General features: G+C 66.1%; 1 protein-coding gene across 2 annotated transcripts in view; it reads left to right on the forward strand.

Moving 5' to 3' along the window:
• The first annotated feature begins 359 nt into the window (after positions 1-359).
• The window catches only part of NOTCH1 (notch receptor 1), a 44,332-nt gene continuing 23,875 nt past the window's right edge, over positions 360-20,816 (forward strand). For both annotated transcript variants that reach the window (XM_047830032.1, XM_047830031.1), the window contains exons 1-4: positions 360-672; positions 2,379-2,460; positions 18,651-18,913; positions 19,402-19,740. In XM_047830032.1, coding sequence (XP_047685988.1) covers positions 612-672; positions 2,379-2,460; positions 18,651-18,913; positions 19,402-19,740 — 745 coding nt within the window. In that variant the 5' untranslated portion in view covers positions 360-611. The remainder of the gene's footprint in view (positions 673-2,378; positions 2,461-18,650; positions 18,914-19,401; positions 19,741-20,816) is intronic.

A 20,816-nucleotide genomic window follows, 5' to 3' on the forward strand; every position in this document is an offset into this window, starting at 1 on the left:
CTCCGCCGCTATTGAGATGCAAATCTTTGCCAATTGTCGCCCGGCTAAGCGACTGTCAGAGCCGGATCCTTCCGCGGCCCTGATCCAAACTTTTTGCCGCTGAAAACTTTCGAACAAGAAGTAGTCCCTAGGGCCGGCCCCCGACGCCTCTTCTCCCCGCCGGGTCCCCGAACCCCGGAGGACCCAGGCTCCGGATGCGCGCCCCGCCGGAGGAGACGCAGGGCAGGCGCGGTGCGCGCAGGGGCGCGGCCAGCGAGGGCGAGGGGTGCGGAGGGATCGGCGGGGCGGGCCCGAGGGGCGGGGCCGGCGGGCGGGGGCGGAGCGCGCGGCCGCCTGCGCCTCACTAGTGCCTCGGCCGCGGGAGGGAGCGCAGGGGCGCGGGGCGCGGGCGCGGGCGCGAGCGCAGCGGAGGAACGAGTCGGGGCGCCGAGCCGGGCCCGGAGGCCGTGGGGGCCCAGCGCCGCCCGCCCACCCGCCACGAAGCGGAGAGCCGCCGCGGGCCGCCGCCGCCGCCGCCCGTGGGACCGTCCGGCGCGCGCGTGTGCGCCAGATCCCCGCCGTCCCGGCGCAGGAGGCCGCCACCGGGCGCAGCGGGCAGCCGGCGGGCAGGCATGCCGCCGCTCCTGGCGCCCCTGCTCTGCCTGGCGCTGCTGCCCGCGCTCGCCGCACGAGGTAGGCGCCCGTCCGCGAGCCCGAAACTTTCCGCGCCCTTCGGAAACTTTGGCGGCGCCCTGCGCGCGCACCCCGGGCGGCTGGGAACGGGCGGCCGGGGCGGTGGGGGGTGGGGGGGGGCGGGGTGGAGAGAACCGGGCGATCCGGGGCGCGGGGAGGACAGACCCTCCCCCGCGCCGCCTGCCCAGTCGGGCTGGACTCGCGCCGCCCGCGCCTGGACCCGGGTTTGAAGCCGGGCGTGGGGGCGCTAGGGGCCCCCGGAGGCCCAGCCCCGGGCTCGTCCTTCATCAGCCACGCGTGGGGCTTGCCGCCGGGGCAGGCGGGCGAGCTGCCTACTACTTTTCGATTTGAATCGAGTCGGTTTTGGTTTCCTGTTGCTTTGGGGGCCATTTCTCTCTCTCCTCGCCTCTGGCCCGCGCCGGGGGCGGATGTTGGGGCGCGCAGTGTGGGGTCCCGGACGTCGCGTTGCCTTTACGGAGCTCTGCGGGGCGCGGTGGGCAGTGGGGCGCCGGGCGGACCGGCCTTCTCCCCATTTAGGAGAGTTCGCGAAGGGCCAGGCGGGAGGCGCGGACCCAGGGGTCTCCTTCCCACGCCTGATCGCTGCCCCCATGCCGGCTCATAGACAGTTTGGCGTGGGCGGGGGTGGGGGGGGGGTGTGTGCGGAACACCGCCGCGACTGACTGGTGGGACTTTGACTTTTCGGAGTTCAAGTTTGGAAATCTTGCGAGGGTGGAGAGGGACCCGGAGAAGGAGCGCTTACCCCTCTCTCCACTTCGCGTGGAGGAATCTAGTGGTGATTCCTTTCTATCTTCTCCTAAAAGTCGGAGGGGAGAATTAGATCCCCACTTCCAGAAGGTGGGGTTCCAAGTCACACCCCCTCCGCGCCCCCGGGAGGGGCTTCCTTTACACAGCGCTGATAAAATGGGGAGGAGGCCACCTTATTAGTGCCTTCTTGGGAATGGGGCCGAATTCCTTCCAAATGGGGCTCCTTCACCCCCCCCCTCCCCTGGATGTTGCTGAGGATGCCTGCCCGAGGGAGCAGGTATTGGGTGTCCTGGAGGCGGGGCCGGGTCCCTGAGGTGCAGCCCCGGTGCCCCAGGAGGCGGCCCTGGTGACAATGGGCTGCTCTGATTCCGTAGCTGGAGCTTTGTTGGCGGGCGGGGCGTTGGGCTTTGCAGCTGTCGCTTTTTCCCACGAGCTGGGGGGTGGGGTGGGGGGTGGGGAGTGTGCCCCCCCAGCACCGCCCCCTCACAGAACATGTTTGAACAGCCAGACAATCTTGGTGGCTGGATAGGGGCCGTGGCCCCGTTGGGCTCCCCATTGAAGATAGGTGGCGGGGGGGGGGGGGGGGTGCAGAGTTTGGGAGAGCCGCCCAGGGTCACCTCAGCTTTCCTCTACTGTTGTCCAGATGGCATTTCAGGCCACCCTTACCCACTTCGAGCGTGACCTGTCCACCTGCCGGCCAGCCAACCTGTTGTCCCTCCCCCCATTTCTGACTGCCAGAACTCTGGGCAGAACGTTGAAGCCCCTTGGGGTTCACATTTGGGAGGGTTCGCGAGGTCTCCTGTCCCCAGCAACCCCATGACAAGGCAGAGCCTTCTGGGTGAGGGGTGGCTGTGTCCCTTGGGGTGGGTCCTTCCCTGGGCTCAGGGCCCCAGTGCCACCCGGGCTGACCTCTTGTCTTACTCCCCCCCCCCCCCACCAAGGACTGCGATGTTCCCAGCCCAGCGACAGCTGCATGAATGGCGGCAAGTGTGAAGTGTCCCCCAACGGCACGGAAGCCTGTGTGTGAGTACGCGCCCCTGCGCCCCTGTGGGGACCTGGTGCTTTTGTCGGGAGCAGAGCCCCTGCCTTCTGCAGCGGGGGCCCGCGGGGACAGAACACTGGGCCATTGTCTTCTGGAGATGGCCCAGAAGGCTGGGCGCGGTCACGTGTTACTTTTATTGGACAAAGTCTGGCAATTACTTAATCACCAGCAATTATGCTGCGTGTGGAGCTGGTCTGGCCGCTGGAGGTTCGAGCACGCCTTTGTGGGCCACCTTGGGCTCCTGGGGTGCTAGTCGGGAATTCCTGGTACCCTGCTTCTTGCTAAAATCCCTAAGAAACAATGACCCGCCAGGGAGGCTGTGGACCTTCTGGAGCGGCCCAGCCCCCGCGCCACCCTGCCCACGGGGAGTGCCTCCTCCAGGCAGGTGAGTGCAGTGCCTCAGGCAGAAGTGGCTACTTTAATGCCAAACCCACCCCCCTGGGCCTTCGGTCTCCCCCAGCTCACCTTCTCTGACCTCAGGTGAGGTTGGGGGACCCATCTCCCAGGTTGGGGGGTGGCTTGGCTTCTGTCACGGCATCTACAGCCCCGACTCCCGAACCCTCCATCCAGTCCATCGCCCACCCAGCGTTGGGTCCTTGGCTGGGAAACCAGCATGTCGTGTGTGTGTGTGTGTGTGTGTGTGTGCGTGTGTGTGGGGGGGGGGGGGAGGGGGGGTACAGCCCGCAACCCACCCTGATGGGGCAGGGGGCGTGTTAGAGTCCGCGCCCTCCCTGTGCGCTCTGGCCCCGGGAAGTTTTTCTCTCATGGTTGATGCCCTTCAGCTTGACTTTGTCCCTGGTGGGAAATATGAGGAGGTGCTTGGTGGCTGGAGAAAGGGCCCCCCCCGCCCCATGGAGGGGGGCTAGAGGGAGAAGTGGTTCCCCAGCCGTCCTCCGTCCCGGTCCTCGGCGTGCCGCATTCCCACTGCTCGGGGCCCCTTCCCTTGACAACCCTTGGCCCGTGGGCTAGCAGCCCCCCCTTCACTGCCCCCACCCTCCCCGAACTGAAACCAATTAAGCAGGTCTGTGAGCAGTTTCATAGACAAAGAGGATTGTGTCTTTGTCAGATGCTAATGAATGCACACTACTTTTTTTTTTTTTTTTTTTTTGCTTTTTTGGGGCCTTTTTCTTCTCCTGCAGAAGCCTCACCGACGCCTGATGCCCTAAATCTTGCTTCCTTCCATTCAGAGACCGACAGCTGGGATTCAGGGGAAGCGCAGCGGCTATTGTCGGGAGGAGGATTAATGCTGTGTGATTAATTATGCGTGGCTTCCCAGAATGCACGACTCCCTTCCCGCCTGCCCCACGCCCGCTCTGGCCCTGTGCTCACCCATGGGGCCTGGGGGGTCTCCGGACCTGTGCGGAGGGCTTTGGGAAGGCAGGAGGGGTCTCTTTGTGCCACCGGGGAACAGGGACAGACTGGCCCAGGGGACCCTGGAGTCTCTCTGGGCTGGAGCCTGGGCCACAAGGGGGCTACTGCAGCCCCCTGCTTGCGTTGGGGTGAGACGCTGCTAGGGGACAGGGCGACAGTGTGCGTGCTCCCCACCCCTCCGACCGGGCCAGGCCACTGATCAGGGCTTGGGCGCCGGCCTTGTCTCCTCCCTGGGGCCTGGGGCCCCCTCCTCCTTGGCGGGAAGCCTGCCTCAGTCTGGCCTGGCACTCGGCCGAGCTTGGCCCACAGAGACCCCATTGTGCACACCCCACAGATCCACTTGGAAGACGGAACGGAAGTGCCATTCTCAGAGGCCCCACCTCTGGGTGGCACTGTGCTGGAGCCTGGGGACCAGAGCGGGGACGGGGCGACAGCCGGGTCCAGCTGCGGAGGGGCACAGGTCTGGACCCATGGTGCGGTTTGGGGACGTTGTGGCCACTCCCGTGAGGGGCCCTGGCTCCCTCTGCCCCTGGGGCCTGTGCCTCTGGCTGGGCTCTTCTGTTCCCGTGAAGCCCCAGAGGGTCTGCTATATGGGTGGCCTGGCCCTTGCGGCTGAGCGGGGAAGACACCTTCCTTCCTCAAAGGTGTTGGGGTACGGGCTTCTGGTGCCAACCCGGGTGGAAACTCCGACTCTGTAGCATTCACCCCGGCCTCTCGGAAGGTTCTTTGACTTTCCGAGCTGGTCTGCTGGCTCCCCTAGGGATAGGGTGTGGGAAACGGTCGTGTCACAGTGCCCGGCGCATTAGTACCTGGTGAATCATCTGTTTCCACCCCAAAAGAGAAGGAACCTTCCCCAGAAGCCGCTAGTCAGGTGGCTGCAGGGCTCAGCATCGGAAAAAGAGGTTTCTGTCGGCGTGAAAGCCCTCCCAGGGCGTCACCGAGTAGCAGAGGTGTAGCGGGCCCGTGGCTGCGGAGGAAAGACCCGCCGCCTGTCCCTGTGGGCAGAGCGCCATCCCTGCAGGGCTGCCGTGCGGGGTGGCCCTGCAGGCAGGCCCGGGGCGGGGGGGCGGGGGGGGGGGTCATCGAAAGGCTTCTGGGGCCTGCCTGGTCCTGGACTGGGAGCGGAGGCCCCAGGGTTGCTGGGACAGCCTCCCTGCCCGCGGGAAAGTCTGTTCCACTGGGCGCCTTCCAGGTGATCGCAGAAGCGGAGTGAGCCATCGTGCTCAGAGGGCAAGTCCAGCTGGCTGGCCGGTGGCGGGCTTTAGCTTTGGACCATCCGGTATTTGAGGCCTGGCTGCGCCACCTGCTAGCTCTGTGACCCCAGGTCGTCGGGTCACCGGAACTCAGGTTCCCCGTCGGTAGTGTGGGGCTGACACGATCGATCTCTCCGCGGCCCGAGGATTGCGTCAGAACGGCAGGCTTTAGACACCGGCTGAGCGTCCGTTTCTTCCCTGCCTTCTCCTTTTGAGCTGACAGGGCTGGTTTCGGGATCCTCCTTCTCGATGTTTAGTTGGCTAATGAGCGAATTCGGAGAAGCCAAAAGGTGCTGCCTGGTGGGCCCAGGCCGGGTGCTGCGTGGGGAGGGGCTCCTGAGGATTTTATCACCTGCGGGGACTCTGATCAGCAGTCCTGTCTGCTTTTTCCCCAAAGGCACCTTTGAGCACCTGCCGTGTGCTGGTTTTCTGCTCCAGGGCCTCGGCATGGCAGGCTCAGGTCAGACACAGCCCCTGCCCCCACGGAGGTGACTTTCTAGTGTGGGGACAGGAGAGGCGACAACAGTGCATGTGACCTGTCAGGCGGAGGGGAGCTCAGCGTGGCTCCCAGCAAGCCCGCGGCACCATGTGGGGTCAGGCCTGGGGTGGGGGTGGCGGTGGGGGGTAAGCGAGCGCAAAGACCTCGGCGGCTGCCCGGATCGAAGAGTGCGGAGTGGCGCCTGGCCCGGCCTCTCTTCTTTCGCTCCGAAGCGGGTGTTCTAACCACTGCCCTGTCTTGCCTGCACTGCCCGAGGCCTCCGTGGCCAGTCTCCGAGGAAGCGGGGCCGGACGACAACTTCCCTTTAGAAGAGGAGGTTCAGAGGCTCCGGCGGGAAGTGCCTTGGCCCTCCGCTTCCGGGGGACCTAACGTTTCGCGTCTCCTGCCACCCAGTTTGGATGTTTCCATTGAGTCACCTGGGAGTCTTGGGCGAGGCTGGGGGAGGAACAGGTGAATTCTCAGGTCTGCTCCAGGGCTTCCTCTGTTTATGCGGCTTCAGCTTTGGGGCCAGGTACCAAAACACACGTCAGACACCCACTGTGAACCAGAACGTTCTCCCCTGCTGGGAGACGCGGCAGGGAACGTGCCTTCTTTACAGGAAGGTGCCTCTTTGGACGGGGCCCTGCCTCTGAACGGCAGCTAACGTTTTTTCCACTGAAAAGAAATACGTATTTTTTTTAAAGAGAAAGGAAACTATGCCCTTAGCAGGAAGAGGGTGGGGCGGGCCGAACCCTGGGCTGGCAGAGGAGAAGCCCTTCATCAGGACGTCGGGGGGCACAGTCCGGGTGCTGGGACTCCCCAGACGATGGCAGCGGGAGAGGGCCCGTGGGACACCTCTGCTCCACCCCGCTAAGTGCCAGAGTGCAGCGTGAGGCCCCCGCAGGCCGGACCCCAACCGACTCTGTGCCTTCGATGGGGATGGGCGGCGGGGGCCCCCTGGGCAGTGCCTGGCTGAGGGGTTGCACCCTCCCGGGGTGGGGAGGGCACCTTTCCTGTTCCGTGTCTTGTCTATAAATAGAGAAAGGATGTGGCTTTGTCGAGTTGATTGAGCAGCTAGATTGCTTTCCTCAATAACGTAACACTAACAACTCCGCGCACAGACGGCTGCTTTTATCCGGCCTCATAAAACCCCTGGCAGACGGTTTACTCCACTGGCTCACACCCCCTCCAGGTGGTGGCCAGCTCTGCTCTGCTCGGCCTGCTTTTTCTTTTCATCGCCAGTTTACAGGTGGGAAAAACTGAGGCTGAGGGGAAGAGGCGGGGCAGGAGGGGGGGGGGGGCGGGATCTGAAGCCGGCTTACGTCAGCTCTCACCTTCGTGTGCAGGCTCGTCCAGAGTCCCAGAGGCTTTTACGAGCAGCTGACTTCGGGGCATCGTGACCGTGGGTCAGGATGTGTTTGATGATCCTGAAGTTTCCCAGTTCCGCCGGGGCCTGACAGTCTCTGGTTGGGTACGCGGACCCGGGCCTCGGTTTCCCCCTCTGTACGTGAGGGAGCTGGGTTTGGGGGCTCCTGGAGTGCTCCTGCAGGTGCGGCCCAGCAGGACCCCCGCACAGGCCTGTAAACGCCTGGGTGGTGGCCACAGGTGGTGGGGGTGGGGGTGCCCGGGAGTCAGGCCTCCTGCCTGGCAGGTTCCGCAGGTCTGGGGCCAGGGCCAGGGCCAGGCTCCCGTGTTCTCACCACCTGGCCCACCCGCCAGGAGGGGGCGGGTCCCTGCAGAGGGGGCCGCGGTTGACAGGTGCTCTGGAGGAAGGCCCTTCTCTGAAGCAGCCTGGGCGGGCTTCTCCTGGAGACCTCGCCCCGCCCCACCCTGCTCCTGGGACGCGGGTTGACAAATAGATTTGGGGGGCAGTGGATACCCGTATGGGGGTTTCGCTGGTCGATCACATGCACCATAAATTCTGTTATTTTAGCCACTTGAAGTGTACGATTTGGGAGCATTTGATACGTTCACGAGGTTCAACTACCACTGTTATCTGCTTCCAAAGCTTTGCCGCCCCCCCCCCCCCACCCCGCCCCGGTCCTGCTCTCATGGCCTGTCTGGGGCCTGCACCTGTCCTCTCCTGCACTTGGGGCCTGCGTCCACCTTGCTGCCCCTGGCGCGAGTAAAAACGCTCCTCCCGCCGCATCCCTACAGCGCCTGCGTGCTCCCCCTCCGGGCCCGGCCCACGAAGTAGTCATCCCGTTTTCCCAGCTCCCCCCCCCCCACCCACCGGCCCTGGCAAGCCCCGGTCTGCTCTCCGTTTCTGGATTGGCCTGTCCTGGACGTTTCACACGAGTAGAGCTCCCCCCGCGCCAAGCAGGGCTTGGCATGTGCCCGGGGGAGTCGCCCGGGAAAGCCTGGCACGCCTGCGGCCCCGGCCTGCTCAGGCTCCAGGTTCCCTCGCAGCCTGTGCTCTTGCCAGCCCCCACACGGTGGCGGCCTGAGGAGCCCGCGGGGGCCGCAGAGCTGAAGCCCTGCAGGGGTGCGGTGGGAGGAGGGTTTTGACTGAGCACTTACTGCGTGCCAGGGGCAGGCAAGGTAGACGCAGGCCCTAAGTGCAGGAGAGGAGAAGGGACGTTTGAGAACCAGACTGTGGGACAGACAGCAGCCAGCGAGAGAAGAGTAGCTGTGCCATCGTCACCTACCGTGTGCGGGGCCGGGTGCTGTGGGGACAGCCCAGCTGGGTGCACCAGGCCTGCTGCAGCCTCGGGGTGAGTCCTCTGGGGGGGGGGTTGGCAGGCACAGGGGCCGGGCCAGGTCCCAGGCGGCACAGCCCCAGCAGAGGATGTATGGTGGGAGCGGGCGGGCCCCCGGCCCCACCATCTGCCTGCTTGGGGGTCTTCCCGTGGGGTGAGAGCGCGTCTTTCCCTGGATTCTCAGTGTCAGCCCAGACTTCTGTCCCTTGGTGTGTGTGTGGGGTGGGGGGGGCACTGTGCATCTCCGAGACCCCGGGGAACTCTCAGACAGAAACACCCCATATTTCACCATCAGGCGGTCCCTTCTGACCCCGCACCCACCTTAGGTGGCCCCCAAACAACTTTCCCCACTTTCCCCTAAGCTCAGGGGCAGGGATCAGCAGGGATCAGGATGTCTGTCATTAACACCTTAGAGTGAATTAGGTTAAGCATTGTCCTCTCCCTGATGCAAAGCTGCTGCTTGGAGCAGGTTGTGGACACCTCTGAGAGGCCCGGCCTCTCCCACCAGGCGGCCTGCCCCTTCTGCTGCCCTTTGTTGGGCTGGGGGCTTTCTCTGGAGGTCAGCCCTGGGGCTTCCCTCGCCCCAGCAAGAGGGCTGTCTGGGGCTCCCAGCTTCCCGGAAGGAGTCCTGCTTTCCAGTAGGCCTTGGTCAGGGGGGAGGCGTGCACTGGGGAGCCTGGCCTCCGACGGCCACCCTGCGGTTCCCAAACCCGAGCGTCCCTCAGGTACAGCTGCCAGCCCCAGCCGGGTCTCGGTCTGGCCGCCCAGTGCAGCGCCGGGGTGTCTCGGGATCAGGCCAGGCCCAGATGCTGCTTTTGTGGTCGCTTGACCCAGACGGCTCACCCCGCCAAGGAGGGGTCCCTCAGCCACAGGACACTTGCAGCTCATCTGGCCCCACTCCACAGGCTGCTCAGAGATGGGTGGGTGGCGGGCGGGAGCCGGTCTGATCAGCGGGAAGTCAGGCCGAATGCTAGGCGGTGGTCTCTGAGATTTTCACCAGAGACGTGGCCCCGTTACCACCTGTGCTGTGCGGTCTGGGGCTGGGACTCATCCTGGCCACGCTCTGAGCGGGTGAGAGGATTTGTCCCCAGCTGTCCCAGCTGACCCCTCAGTGGGCTGGCTGGCAGTCGCGTGCTCTTAGCGTTCCAGTTGGTTCGGTTGAGCTGGGAAAGCGGTCCCCTAGGCACTGTCCCTTCGTCACTGTCCCCTCATCGCTCTGTCCCCTCGTCACTCTGTTGACCTGGTGATTTGCTGAGCAAACCGCTCCCCCCACGGGGGAGCCGAGGCCGGATGGTCATGTCCATCCCACTGTGAGGGGTGGGGTCTGAGAGGTGGCCACAGGACATCCGAGACGCCTGCCCACCCACCCTGAGAGTTCTGGGACCCACACGGGTCACTGGGTTGGGCTGGGAAGAAGCTGTTGCTGTCCCTGGGGACCCTTCCGGGCCAGCCTCCTGCCGTCTTCACCCCACGGTGGCGGCCCGGCCTGGGTCACAGTTTGAGCCACAGGCATCTGCCCAGGGGGCCACCACTGTTGACCCTGTGCTGATGGGCCTGGGTTACGAGCCTCCTCCAGGCCCATAGGGAGGAGTTTGCCCCCACTTACGCCTAGCTGGGCAGGCAGACCCAGGCCACAGCAGGCCTCCCACCAGCCCGGCCAGGCCGGGGGTCACCAGAGGATAGGGTGGGCGGGGAGAGCGGTAGCTGGAGGCCTCTGGAAGGGTCAGCCATGCCTTCACAGCAGGGCCTTGTCGCCGGGCTGGGGACCTGCCTCCCACCATTTCCTCCGCGTTGGTTTGTTGATGAGCGGAAACTATACAGTTACTGGAAATGAGACGTTTGGGGAAGAAGCCAGAGTTTTGAGTGTGTGTATTTTTCCCAGCAGCTTTTTAGTAAGAGAGATGCTGAGTTCAGGCTGGGGGGTGGGGAGGTTCCTGCCCCTCGGGGCCCCGGTCTCCCCTCCCTCCCGAGAGGGCCTGGGTGAGGTCACTGCAGCGTGGGCCTTCCGGGTCAACCTGAGGACTCCTCCACCTGTCTGCCTGGCTGGTCCTGGCTCCCCCGGGGCAGCCCACGGGGCGGGGCTTCCCCCCTCTCTCCTCCCTCCAGCGGTCAGAATGAGGGCGGCCTCGGCCCTAGCTGCTCGAGCGCCAGATCGGGGAGCCAGGCGTGGCCGTGAGCCCCAGCATCCGTGTGTGGCTGGGGCTCAGAGTGTGGCGGCGCCCTGCCCGGTGGTCCGGGGCCCCGGGTCCGGGCTCGGCTGGCCCCTGCGCCGTGCTCACTCGGGCCTGGGCCAGCGATGGGGGTGGGCGCAGAGCCGGAAGTGGAGGCCCGAGCAGGTGGGCGGCTCCAGGTTCTGGAAGACCTGGCTTCCAGCCTGCAGGGAGATGCCGTCTACACTGGTAGCCGTGTACTGGGCTTTCCCCCATCGTAGTGCAGGGCCCCCACAGGGCTGGGGTAGTGGCCCCCCCACCAGCACCTTCTACCTACCGTGTGGGCTCCGTGACCTTGGGCTGCCCACCCCCCTCTCTGAGGTCCTTTCCTTCAGGAGCTTGAGCCGGGCGGAGCATCCCACAGAGTTGCTGGCCGGTGAAGGTGCCGTCCTTGGGGTGTCCCCTTTGTGTTCGTGTGACTGACTGGGCCCGTGTGCCACCCTCCCCCTTGTCCCGACAGAACGCATTGGTTGAGGTTTACTCTGTCCTGGAGCCCTTGGCTCATGCTGCAAGGTCTCGTCCAGAAAGCTGTCCCAGAGACCAGCCCTGCTTCAGCATTTGGGCAAGGTCATGCTGGGACAGAAGGTCAAGTGCAGCCCAAGAACTTCCCAGTATCCCTGCAGGGGAAGAAACCCCTCCACAGGGCCCTGGACCCATGCCAACGGTCCCAGGACACCTGGGTGTCCCCAGAGGAGTGCAGGCCCCACCCTCACCCCACCCCCACCCCGGGCCTTGTGCAACTGGCTGGATTCTGTCTCCGGTATTCGCTGTGCCCCAGGGCACCTTGGAGGCGGTGCTGGGCCCAGGGTGACAGCCAGGTGTGCAAGAGTGGGGGGTGTGTGGGGCCTGGTGGCCCGCGGGGCCGGCCGTGCTCGGTGGGTGTGAGTGAGGAGAGGAGGCCAGATAGAACGGGGCTGGTGACTGGTGCGGGATGGCAGTGACCTTTGGGACCACTGCTGAGCGAATGCCCGTGCCTCGGCTTAGCCAGAGGCAGCCCACAGCTGGCCCTGACAGGGTCCGGGGCTGTCCCAGGGTCCTCGGCGGAGGGCCGCAGGGGCAGGCTGGGTGTGACCTCCGTCCCTGCCATCTCAGAGCCTCCCGTGCTTTCCAGGTAGGAAAGCCACAGGGGTGCTACAGGCGAGGGTGGTGGTAGGTGCCCAGCACAGGTGTGACCAGCCCTCCTGCCGGACAGGGACCCGGAGAAGTCCCACCTGCCAGCTGGCTGGGAGGCTTCCTGAGTCCCAGAGCTCTCCCGCATGCCACACCCCCAGCCGGGGTTTTGGGTTTCGGCTGAGCTTGTGGGATGTAAGAATGCATTGTGTGCCCCAGCCCTCCAGGTGTGGGAGGGTCAGGTGGTCAGGTGAGGAGCCCAGGCGTCCCGGGCAGGGCATCTGGGGTCCAGGGGCACACACCCTCCCTCCTCCATGCTCGGAGCTCCTGCTGGACCCTTAGCCGCCTCTAGGGGGGCGGCCCTGCTCTCACTGCCTGGGTGGCTGGCTCCTGGCCACCGCCAGTGACAGCAGAAGTTAGGAGTTGCATTCACATCCAGGTGGTGCTGTGGGCATAATGCGCCCGAGCCCCGGTTTTCTCATCTGGGAAATGGGCCCAGCGTGTAGCTTCAGGGCCGTTGCGGGAACCCCACGAGCTGAAGCTGGCGGTCTAATTACGGGTCGTCTTTCATCATCCTGGGGTCCATGTGAGGGGCCCCTTGCGTGCTTGCCCTGGTCAGCCGCTGGGGTTGGGCGTACAGCCTTCTCCGCTCCCCGCGTCCCCTGAGATGGCATCTGCTTCTGGGAGCAGAGGCGGGAAGTTGCCAGAATCATTTCTGGCTTTGGCGTGGAGCTTGGTCTGCAGTTGCTGACTTCATTAATCGAGTTTTGGATTAAGTCCTCCCTGTGGCCTCGTGAGCCTGTCGATTCCCTCATCGCATCCGAGCGACTGGGGTGCGGGTGCGGGTGCCGCCCTGCTGGGGAGCAGAGGCCCCCGAGGCTGTGGGGGGGGCCCGCAGGCGTTCTGGGGACACAGTCGAGGGAGGACGCACGTCCCAACCTTGTCTCTAGTTTGCGGCTCTGTCTTCTGGGAGACTGGTGGGGGGGGGGGGGTGCGGCTGGTTTTTCTGACGTGCCTCACAGCCCTGGCGCTCTCGTGACCTGGGGGGACCCCGTGCTTGCTGTCCCTGCAAGCGCCCGACCCCACACCATGGGTGGGCCTGGGTGCCTGCTGCCGGGCCAGCTCAGGAAGCCGCCGCCGCTGCTTCCCACGTTGAGGGTGGGGCGGCTCTGAGTGACATGGGGACAATGAGCCATTTGGGGGCATTGTTTTCCCTGCGGTGGGAAAGGTGGCTTCCCGGGAGGGCAGGTGGTTCATCCTCCCACAAAGGGCTTCCCCCAGAGCCGAGGAAGGAAGCCCGAGCTGTTCCTGCGCTTCCTGTTCCCAGCAGATTTTAGACCGTCCAGAGATGCAACCTGGGGAGAAGATTGGAGACAAAGCCGGGAGCGCTGTCAGCAGCTGTTGGGGCCGGAAGGCCTGGGCCCTCGGGGAAGGCTGCACCCCCCCCCACCCCACCCCCGCCCGCTGGGCTGCTCTTTTGGGCTGTGGGTCTGTCAGGAAGAGCCCTCGCTGCCCCAAGGCCCTGGGAGCAGCCCCAGCCCACCAGGGGCCCGATCCCGCTGTAGTCGCCCCTGCGCACCTGCCCCACCCTCACCCTGTGCCCCCTGAATGCAGGTCAGGTGGGGGAGGGAGCTGGAGCAGAAAGGGATGGGGGGGGCGGGAGGGGGTTGAGTGCAGCGGAGGTGCTGGCAGGGTCCTGGCCCGCCCCGCGGACAGGTGTCTGGACAAAGGCTTCTGCGGGTCTGAAAGGAAGCCGGGGACTTTGGGGGTGAGGGCAGCGGGCCAGTGCCCACTTGCCCCAAGCCTCACCTCTCCTGGGGGCTTTGTTTCCCCAGAGCTGAGCTGTCCCCGCTGTCCCCAGTGGGAAAGGCCCCCAGCTCCACCCCCCTCCCGGGTAGGGCACAGGCCGGGGAGGCCCCTGAGCTCCCACCTACCTACAGGCAGTGAGCAAATCACCGCCTGGCAGCCAGTCCCTCCTGGAAGACAGGGGTTCCCTGCTGGGGTAGGGGGCGGGACTTGGACCGGCCTTTGCCCAAGGAGGGGCTGAGGTCCCAGGAGCGCCCCCAAGCCCTGCCCAGAGAAAGACCCGGCTCCTTGACCCCCCATCTCATGGCTCCACCTGTAGGGGACTGAGGTCCTGGCCTCAGTCTGCCCCTGTAGCAAGGGGCCAGAGCTTTCCCCACCCAGTCCACGGGTGGCCCCAGGTAGGGGGGCTGGGACGTGGGTGGTTCTCTTCTTCCCAGGCCAGGGGTCTCAGAAACTCCTGGCTGAGCCGCGCAGGGGTGGGTGGGCCTGGCTTCGCGGCAGCGGCCCCGAGTGTTGTGGTTTGGGTGGAAGGCAGTGGCCTTGGCGGGCCTCTGCTTTGCACTGCGGTGCTGGGCTCTGGGAGGAGCTTCAGCCTCCCGTCCGTGCCCACCCCTTGTCACCAGGGGACTCCGGTGATGTGGCGTTGGCTGCCCCGTACAGCAGGAGCCCGAGGGCCCCAGACTCCGCTTCCTGGGCAGAAAGCTCCAGGAGGGGCAGCAGTGATGATTCGGGGAGGGGGCTTCTAGGCCCGCATTCTGCTCGGCAGAGGTGGAGTTGGTTAAGGAGGGGATGGCTCCTTGCATCCAGGTGGCTTCTTGCTGTAAGGGCGGGGGCAGGGCAGTGCTGTGCTGCCTGGAGGTCCTGGTGGGTCAGCTCTGTGCAGGGGAAGTCCCGTGTCCCCACAGATCCCCTCAGACACAGCAGCTCAGCTGGGCCGGTAAATCTGTTCCCAGGAACGCGGTAGGAAATGCACACATCAAACTCAGCGCTGCCTAGAGTGAGTGCCCTCTGCCCAAACGGCCAGGTCACCAGATGAGGGGCACGTGCGGTCCCCTTGACCCCCCACCCCCGCTGCACTCCTGGGAAACTGAGGTCCCGGCAGGCAGAGTGGGGCGGGGAGCCCCTCCTGCACCCACCCCCCCCCCGAAGTTCCTCTGATCGAACTGCATTTCAGCTGTGCCCCAGGAGGCACCTGTCCTGGAGAATCTCGGGTTCCTCCTGCGGACACAAGGAGGGGTGCCACCTCACTGCCCCCCACCGGCTGGCGGGGGGGGGGGGGGCGCAGGGCCCCACCCCCGGACCACAAACTCCTTGAGGGCAGAACTGAGCACAGCACTTCTCACTGCTTAGTCCTTCCGTCTCTTCCTAGTTTGGGGCAGAGGGAGCTGTCATCTGTCCCCTGGGGGTGGCAGATGGCCGCTTAGCTTAGAAAAGAAAACAGCGCAATTTAGAATTAGTCCCGGGTGAAAGGTCGAGGCAACGTCTGCCTCCGGATGCTCCCCGGACTTGCATTTCTACGGAGCGGCGCTGGCGGGCAGGGAGGGCGGGAGTCAGCACAGTGGAAATATTGAGGCAGGGAACAAAGCGTCCTCGTCCTCGGCTGTGGGACCACAGGCCCGGCAGCCATTTGGTGCTCCTCGCGGGGCAGGGGGACAGGGTGTCTGCCTGAATCCCGGCCCCCTGGTGGTCCCTCCACAGCCCTTCCCCTGGAGCCCCCCCCCGCCCCCCCCCCCCAGCCGCCGGCCCCACCTGTCACTCACCTGCTGCTTGGGCCGCCTGGGGGTTCCAGGACAGGACAGGACCACAGGCAGGGGGAGGAGCAGACACTGGGTGGCCTCCTCCAGGAGGGGCGTGGGGCCCACAGGAGGGTTTGCTTAGGTCACTCGAGGCCCTGAGCTGGGTCCGCTGTAGGAAGCCTCTCCATTTCGAGGCAGGTGTGGGGTACGGTTTTCCTCGTCAAGCCCAGTGCCATCCCCGCCAGGGGCCTGCACTGACCCCCCCAGGGCCAGCGTGGAGGACAGACTGGCCACGTCCAAGCAGGGGCCTTATGGTCCCTCCTGCCCCCGCAGGGAAGTCTGGGTGGCGTGGGCAGAGGGGGCCCCAGGGGGGGCGTCCCCGCAAAGCTCCAGCGTATGGCCAGGTCGGGGGAGAGGCGCTCGCAGGTGCAGAGGAGAAAGCAACGTCCCGGCCGCGGGCGGCCCGGAGCTGGAACACCCCAGAGTGGGGGTGGCGGGGAGGGTGGCCTCGGGACTGGCCCAGACGTCCGCGCTCGCCTCGAGGCCCAGGCGCTGTGCCGGGCTTGGTGCTTCCTCTTGGCTCAGGCTCCCGGCCCAGCCCTGGTCGTACCTCGGACCCCACACACCACACAAAACACCTGCCTCTACTGTTCCGTCTCCAGGGGCCGCCCCTCCTGTAGCTGGGGCGCTGACGGTGCACGGCAGCCGTGGGGCTGGGCGGCGTGCCTTCGCGGCGGTGTCCGCCTGGCCTGGGCAGGAGCAGGGCAGACAATGGGCCCTGTCAGCTGCCGCCTTCCCCCGCGGAGGAGCCTCCTTGGCTCCTGCCCCGCCCGCCCTGGTTGGCGGCCCGCCGCGCCCGGCTGGGAGCAGCTGCCGCCCGCGTCCCCGGCCACAGGCGCACCTGCTCCCCGGCCAGCCTTTGTCCGCACTACCGACGCCTGATTTATTGGCATGTTTTCCCTCGCTGGCCCGGCGTAACCCAGCCTCGTTGGCTAGGATGTGACCCGTCCAGGTGGGTTCTCCCGCAGTCTTCCCACGGGGGTCCCCACTCGGGGGGGTGGGGGCGGGGGGCTGGAGAGCAGGGGCCCGTTCACAGGGATATTGTCCCGTGTCTGGAGGGTCTGGGGTGTGCGTCCGGGCAGAGCCTTCTGGTGCCTCTGGGGACGCCCAGCGTCCTGACGAGTTAGGGATTGGTCTGGTGGCAGGGGAGCCCCAGGGACACCCTCTGGGACCACGAAGGCCTCCCCCCCCTCAAGCCAGCAGGGCTCAGAGAGGGAGAGGGTGGTGTGGATGAGGCGGGCTCCCACCCTGCTCTGATGACCAAGCGCCCTCTCTCCAGTACCCACCACCCGCCCGCTCCGTCAGTGGCTGGGAAAGAAAAAAGAGCCTTTTCTCCAAGCGGTGAGCGGTGGCCAGCTCCCGCCTGACAATGGAGGGCATTGATAGGTTGGGGGAGGCGCTGCCTTGCCCCCCCCATCCCCCACCGCTGCACTCCGAGCCCACAGTGCCACTCGGGCCGGGACCAGGCGGTCTGTAACTGGATCCGAGCACCCCCTTCCCCAGCCTCCTGGAGTGTGGCCGTGCCGGGGTGAGGGGACCTGCTCCTGGGGTCTGTCCGTCTCACAGGAGCCGGCCGGCCCCACTGTGCCCTTCTGACCAGGCTGGGCAGGAGCCTCACTCCGCCTGAGTTCCCTCCCTGGGGCCCCGGAGGCGACTTGTTTTCTTTAAGCCAGTTGGTTTGGGACTTTTGGCTTCTGACAACAGATGGTGAGCCCCAGTGGCCATTTCGTGTTGTCCTTGTCCGCCGCACCCAAGCCGTAGCCGCAGAGAAAAGCCCTCAGGGAGACAGATGCCTCCCAGGCATGCAGAGACCCCGAGACCCCAGCCCCTCCGACGGCCACCCCACCCATGCAGGCTTGATTCCAGCTCCTGGGTCAGGCAAGGAGGGGGGGAAGGCAGTGAGGACGAACAGGCTGCCCTCTGCTGAGGGTGGAGGTCCCCGTGTGACGGGTGGGCTCTGAAAGCAGGGGTGTTTTCATGTTTGGGAGAGCCCCCTCTTCATCCGAGGACCCGAGGTTCCCCGCCAGCCCCCACCTCTGCCAGGGGGAGGAGGCCCCGCCCACCCAGGGCCCAGGACTGTGGGTGCAGCGTCCCGGCTGCCTTCCCAGGCCATGGCGGCCCGGGGGCGGGCCGGGGGCACGTTATGCCTCAGAGGCTTTGCCCCTGGGAAGAACGATGCCTGGCTGGTCCCAGAGCCTTTCTTGAGCTTTTCCCTCGAGTACAAGGCCACAAGGTGACCTCGGTGGGCAATTTGTGGCCCAGGCTCCAGAAGCCGGACCAACAGGTGGCCAAGGGAGGCCCTGTGGTGGGGTGACATGTGCTGAGCCCTGTCCCTGCAAAGAAGCCGTGAGAACCCCCCCTCCCCCCCGTTCATCTGCTCCTGTTGGAGACTGAGCAGTGTGCTGAGAGGCACAGCATAGACCCGGCAGACATGGTGGCCTTCACCCCCATGCTCCCCCTGCTCCCCCTGCTCCCCAGCCCGGCCGGCTGGCCAAGAGCTCAGGAAGGATGCTCCTCCTGGCGTACCTTGATTTCTCCTGCTGGGAAATGGGTTTGTCTGCTCCCAGCTGATGTTGCCTGGACATTGTGCAGACTTGATGCCAAAGGGGGAGACCGTGTCTGGGCACTAAGTGTGGGTGGGGGGTGGGCTGCCAGCTGTGGTGCTCCCAGTGGTGCTCCCGGCACGTGAGACCCTGGCGGGAGCCACTCTGCTGTGTCTACAGCCTTATGTCTGTTGATCACGTGGGCCTTGAAAGAAGAGAAGCTGGGGGGCGCCTGGGTGACCCAGTCAGTTACCCGTCCGACTTCGGCTCAGGTCACGATCTCACGGTCCGTGGGTTCGAGCCCCGCGTCGGGCTCCGTGCTGACAGCTCAGGGCCTGGAGCCTGCTTCCGACTCTGTGTCTCCCTCTCGCTCTGACTCTCTCTCTCTCTCAAAAATAAACAAACATTTAAAATTAAAAAAAAGAAAGAAAGAAAGAAAGAAAGTAAAGCTGCGGACTGTTTTTTTACCCAAATAAGGCACGTTGGTTACAGAACAGCTTGAGGTGGGAAGAGGGGACCAGCCCCCCACACCAAAGGGTCTCGGGGCACCCCCTCCCTGGGAACGGCTGTGGGCCCGTGTGTCCCCTTCTCTGTGGCCACGCAGACGCTCACGAGGGTTTTGCGATCAGGTCCGGCCTCGCGGAGCCTGCTGGTCTCCAGCCCCTTGCCCCAGTTAACATGAGGTGAAATTCATTTAACGTACGGTTCACCGCTTGAAGGCGCACGGCGCCACGGCGCTTGGCCCACGCGTGAGGTCGTGCGGCCCCCACCGCTGTCTGGTCCCGGGACGTGCCGCCCGCGGCGGGGCCCGACAGCGGCTGGCGCTCCCCGGGGACGGTGCGGGGTGCCGGGGCCGGGCGGACGGGGAGCCGGTGGGAGTAACCGCTCCGGCCTGTCTGCTGCAGCTGTAGCGGTGCCTTCGCGGGCCGGCGATGCCAGGCGCCCAACCCCTGCCTCAGCGCCCCCTGCAAGAACGCGGGGACGTGCCACGCGGTGGACCACGGCGGCACGGTGGACTACGCCTGCGCCTGCCGCCTGGGCTTCTCCGGGCCCCTCTGCCTGACGCCCCGGGACAACGCCTGCCTCGCCAAGCCCTGCCGCAACGGCGGCACCTGTGACCTGCTCACGCTGACCGAGTACAAGTGCCGCTGCCCCCCGGGCTGGTCAGGTGAGGGCCCCCCACCCCCCGGCCCCGGCCCTCCCCCCACTGCCCGTGTACCGTGACGTGCTGGGAGAAGGCCACGGCTTTCTGCAGTCTGTGACCCCCGCCCTCGAGTCCCCGGGCCCCTCTCTAGCCCCGACATCCGCTCCGGGAACCCCGGGGCTCCCTGCCTCTGCGAGGAGGGGGCCCTCCGTCTAGTGAGGTCCCCAGGGCCCGCTGGCCCTGCATCAGGAGCCCCGACGGCGAGCTCTCCAGAGAACACGAACTCTGGAGGGGACAGTCTGGGTCCGGTCTCGGGGGCCCCCTGCCCCCGCTGGCCGTGTGTCCCGGGAACCTCGGTCCCCATCTCCAGGAAGATGGCCGTGTCCTGTTGTGGGGTCCCGGCAATTAAAGAGACCGTGCTGACAGGTTTGCGCCAGGCTGGCACCTCCACGGTGCCTGGAAGTTGTCCCTGGACACCGGCGTGACCCCTCCTCCCCCCCCCCGCCCCCCAGGGAAGATGTGCCAGCAGGCCGACCCGTGTGCCTCCAACCCATGTGCCAACGGCGGCCAGTGCCTGCCCTTCGAGGCCTCGTACATCTGCCGCTGCCCGCCCGGCTTCCACGGCCCCACCTGCAGGCAGGACGTCAACGAGTGTGGCCAGAGCCCCGGGCTCTGTCGCAACGGAGGCACCTGCCACAACGAGGTCGGCTCCTACCGCTGCACCTGCCGCGCCACCCACACCGGCCCCCACTGCGAGCTGCCCTACGTGCCCTGCAGCCCCTCACCCTGCCAGAACGGGGGCACCTGCCGCCCCACGGGGGACACCACCCACGAGTGCGCCTGCCTCCCAGGTACTGCCCCGGGGAGGCCCCGGGGGTGCGGGCCGGGCCGGGGCTCGGAGGACGGTGTCCCAGCACACACAGGACGGCGGGCGGGTCTGGAAAGGGGGTACCAGTTAGGGGAGCCTGGCACAGGGTCCGGGCATCTCCCTGGTCTCCCACCTTCTCACTTCTGCCTGGGGGTGGGGTCCGCTGCAGCCGCCCAGCACTTGTCCCCCATGCCAGGGACCCGGGGTCCCTGCAAGCCCCCGGGGCGGGCTCCTGGCTGAGCCTGGCTGGACGGGCGTATGCTCCCCAGTGCTCCCTCTGCCCCGCGGGTGCCGCTGCCCTCATGGCCCCTGACTCTTCGCCCTGCTCTGAGCCCCTCACCTTGAATTCCCCAGAGCCACGTGCAAGTTAGGGAACGAGGCGCAGCTGCAGGGACATCCTTGTTTGTGCCTCCCCGGGTCTCTTGTTTCCATGTGGTCGGAGCTCACGTCGCTGCCCCCCCCCCCCCCCCGGGTGGCCTGGCTGTGGGGGCTGGTGTGGGACATCCGCCCCTGCTGTCCCCCAGCGGCTCCACTGTCCCTGCTCTAGGGGCTGGTCTTCCCGCTGTAGCTTTTGAGTCAGTTTTGCGGCTGGTGATCTAAAAATAATAACGTTGGCGAGAGGCTTAAAAACCTCCTGGGTCGGTGGGGTTTGGGTCCTGGGCGCGACGGGAGGATTGACCCAGCGGCCCCTGCAAAGGGGAAGCGTTCTGCCTGCCTGTCCGCCACCAAGCCCGGGGCCTCATCACCGCACCAGCCAGCTTTGTGTGCGGGCTCGAAGGGCACGCGTTTCCTGAGTGTCGCTGGGTGTTCCCCTTGCCCCCTGACCACCCCAGGGCTGCTGGCTGGTCAGCTGTCCCTGGGGGCCAAGAGATAAGCCCACTCGCCAGGCCCGCCCCTGGGTTCTGGGTTCAGATGCCTTTTTGCTGGCCTGGTGACCTCGGGCCTGGGACCTCACATCCAGCCACGTGTCTCAAGAGAAGCCTGCCCTCCAGGGGCCACAGTGAGGGCTGGAGGACGTGGGCTGTGGGGCGACCCGCCAGGGGACACCCTGTTCATGGA

Source organism: Prionailurus viverrinus, chromosome D4 (assembly GCF_022837055.1).
Source record: "Prionailurus viverrinus isolate Anna chromosome D4, UM_Priviv_1.0, whole genome shotgun sequence".
Taxonomy (NCBI): Eukaryota; Metazoa; Chordata; class Mammalia; order Carnivora; family Felidae; genus Prionailurus; species Prionailurus viverrinus.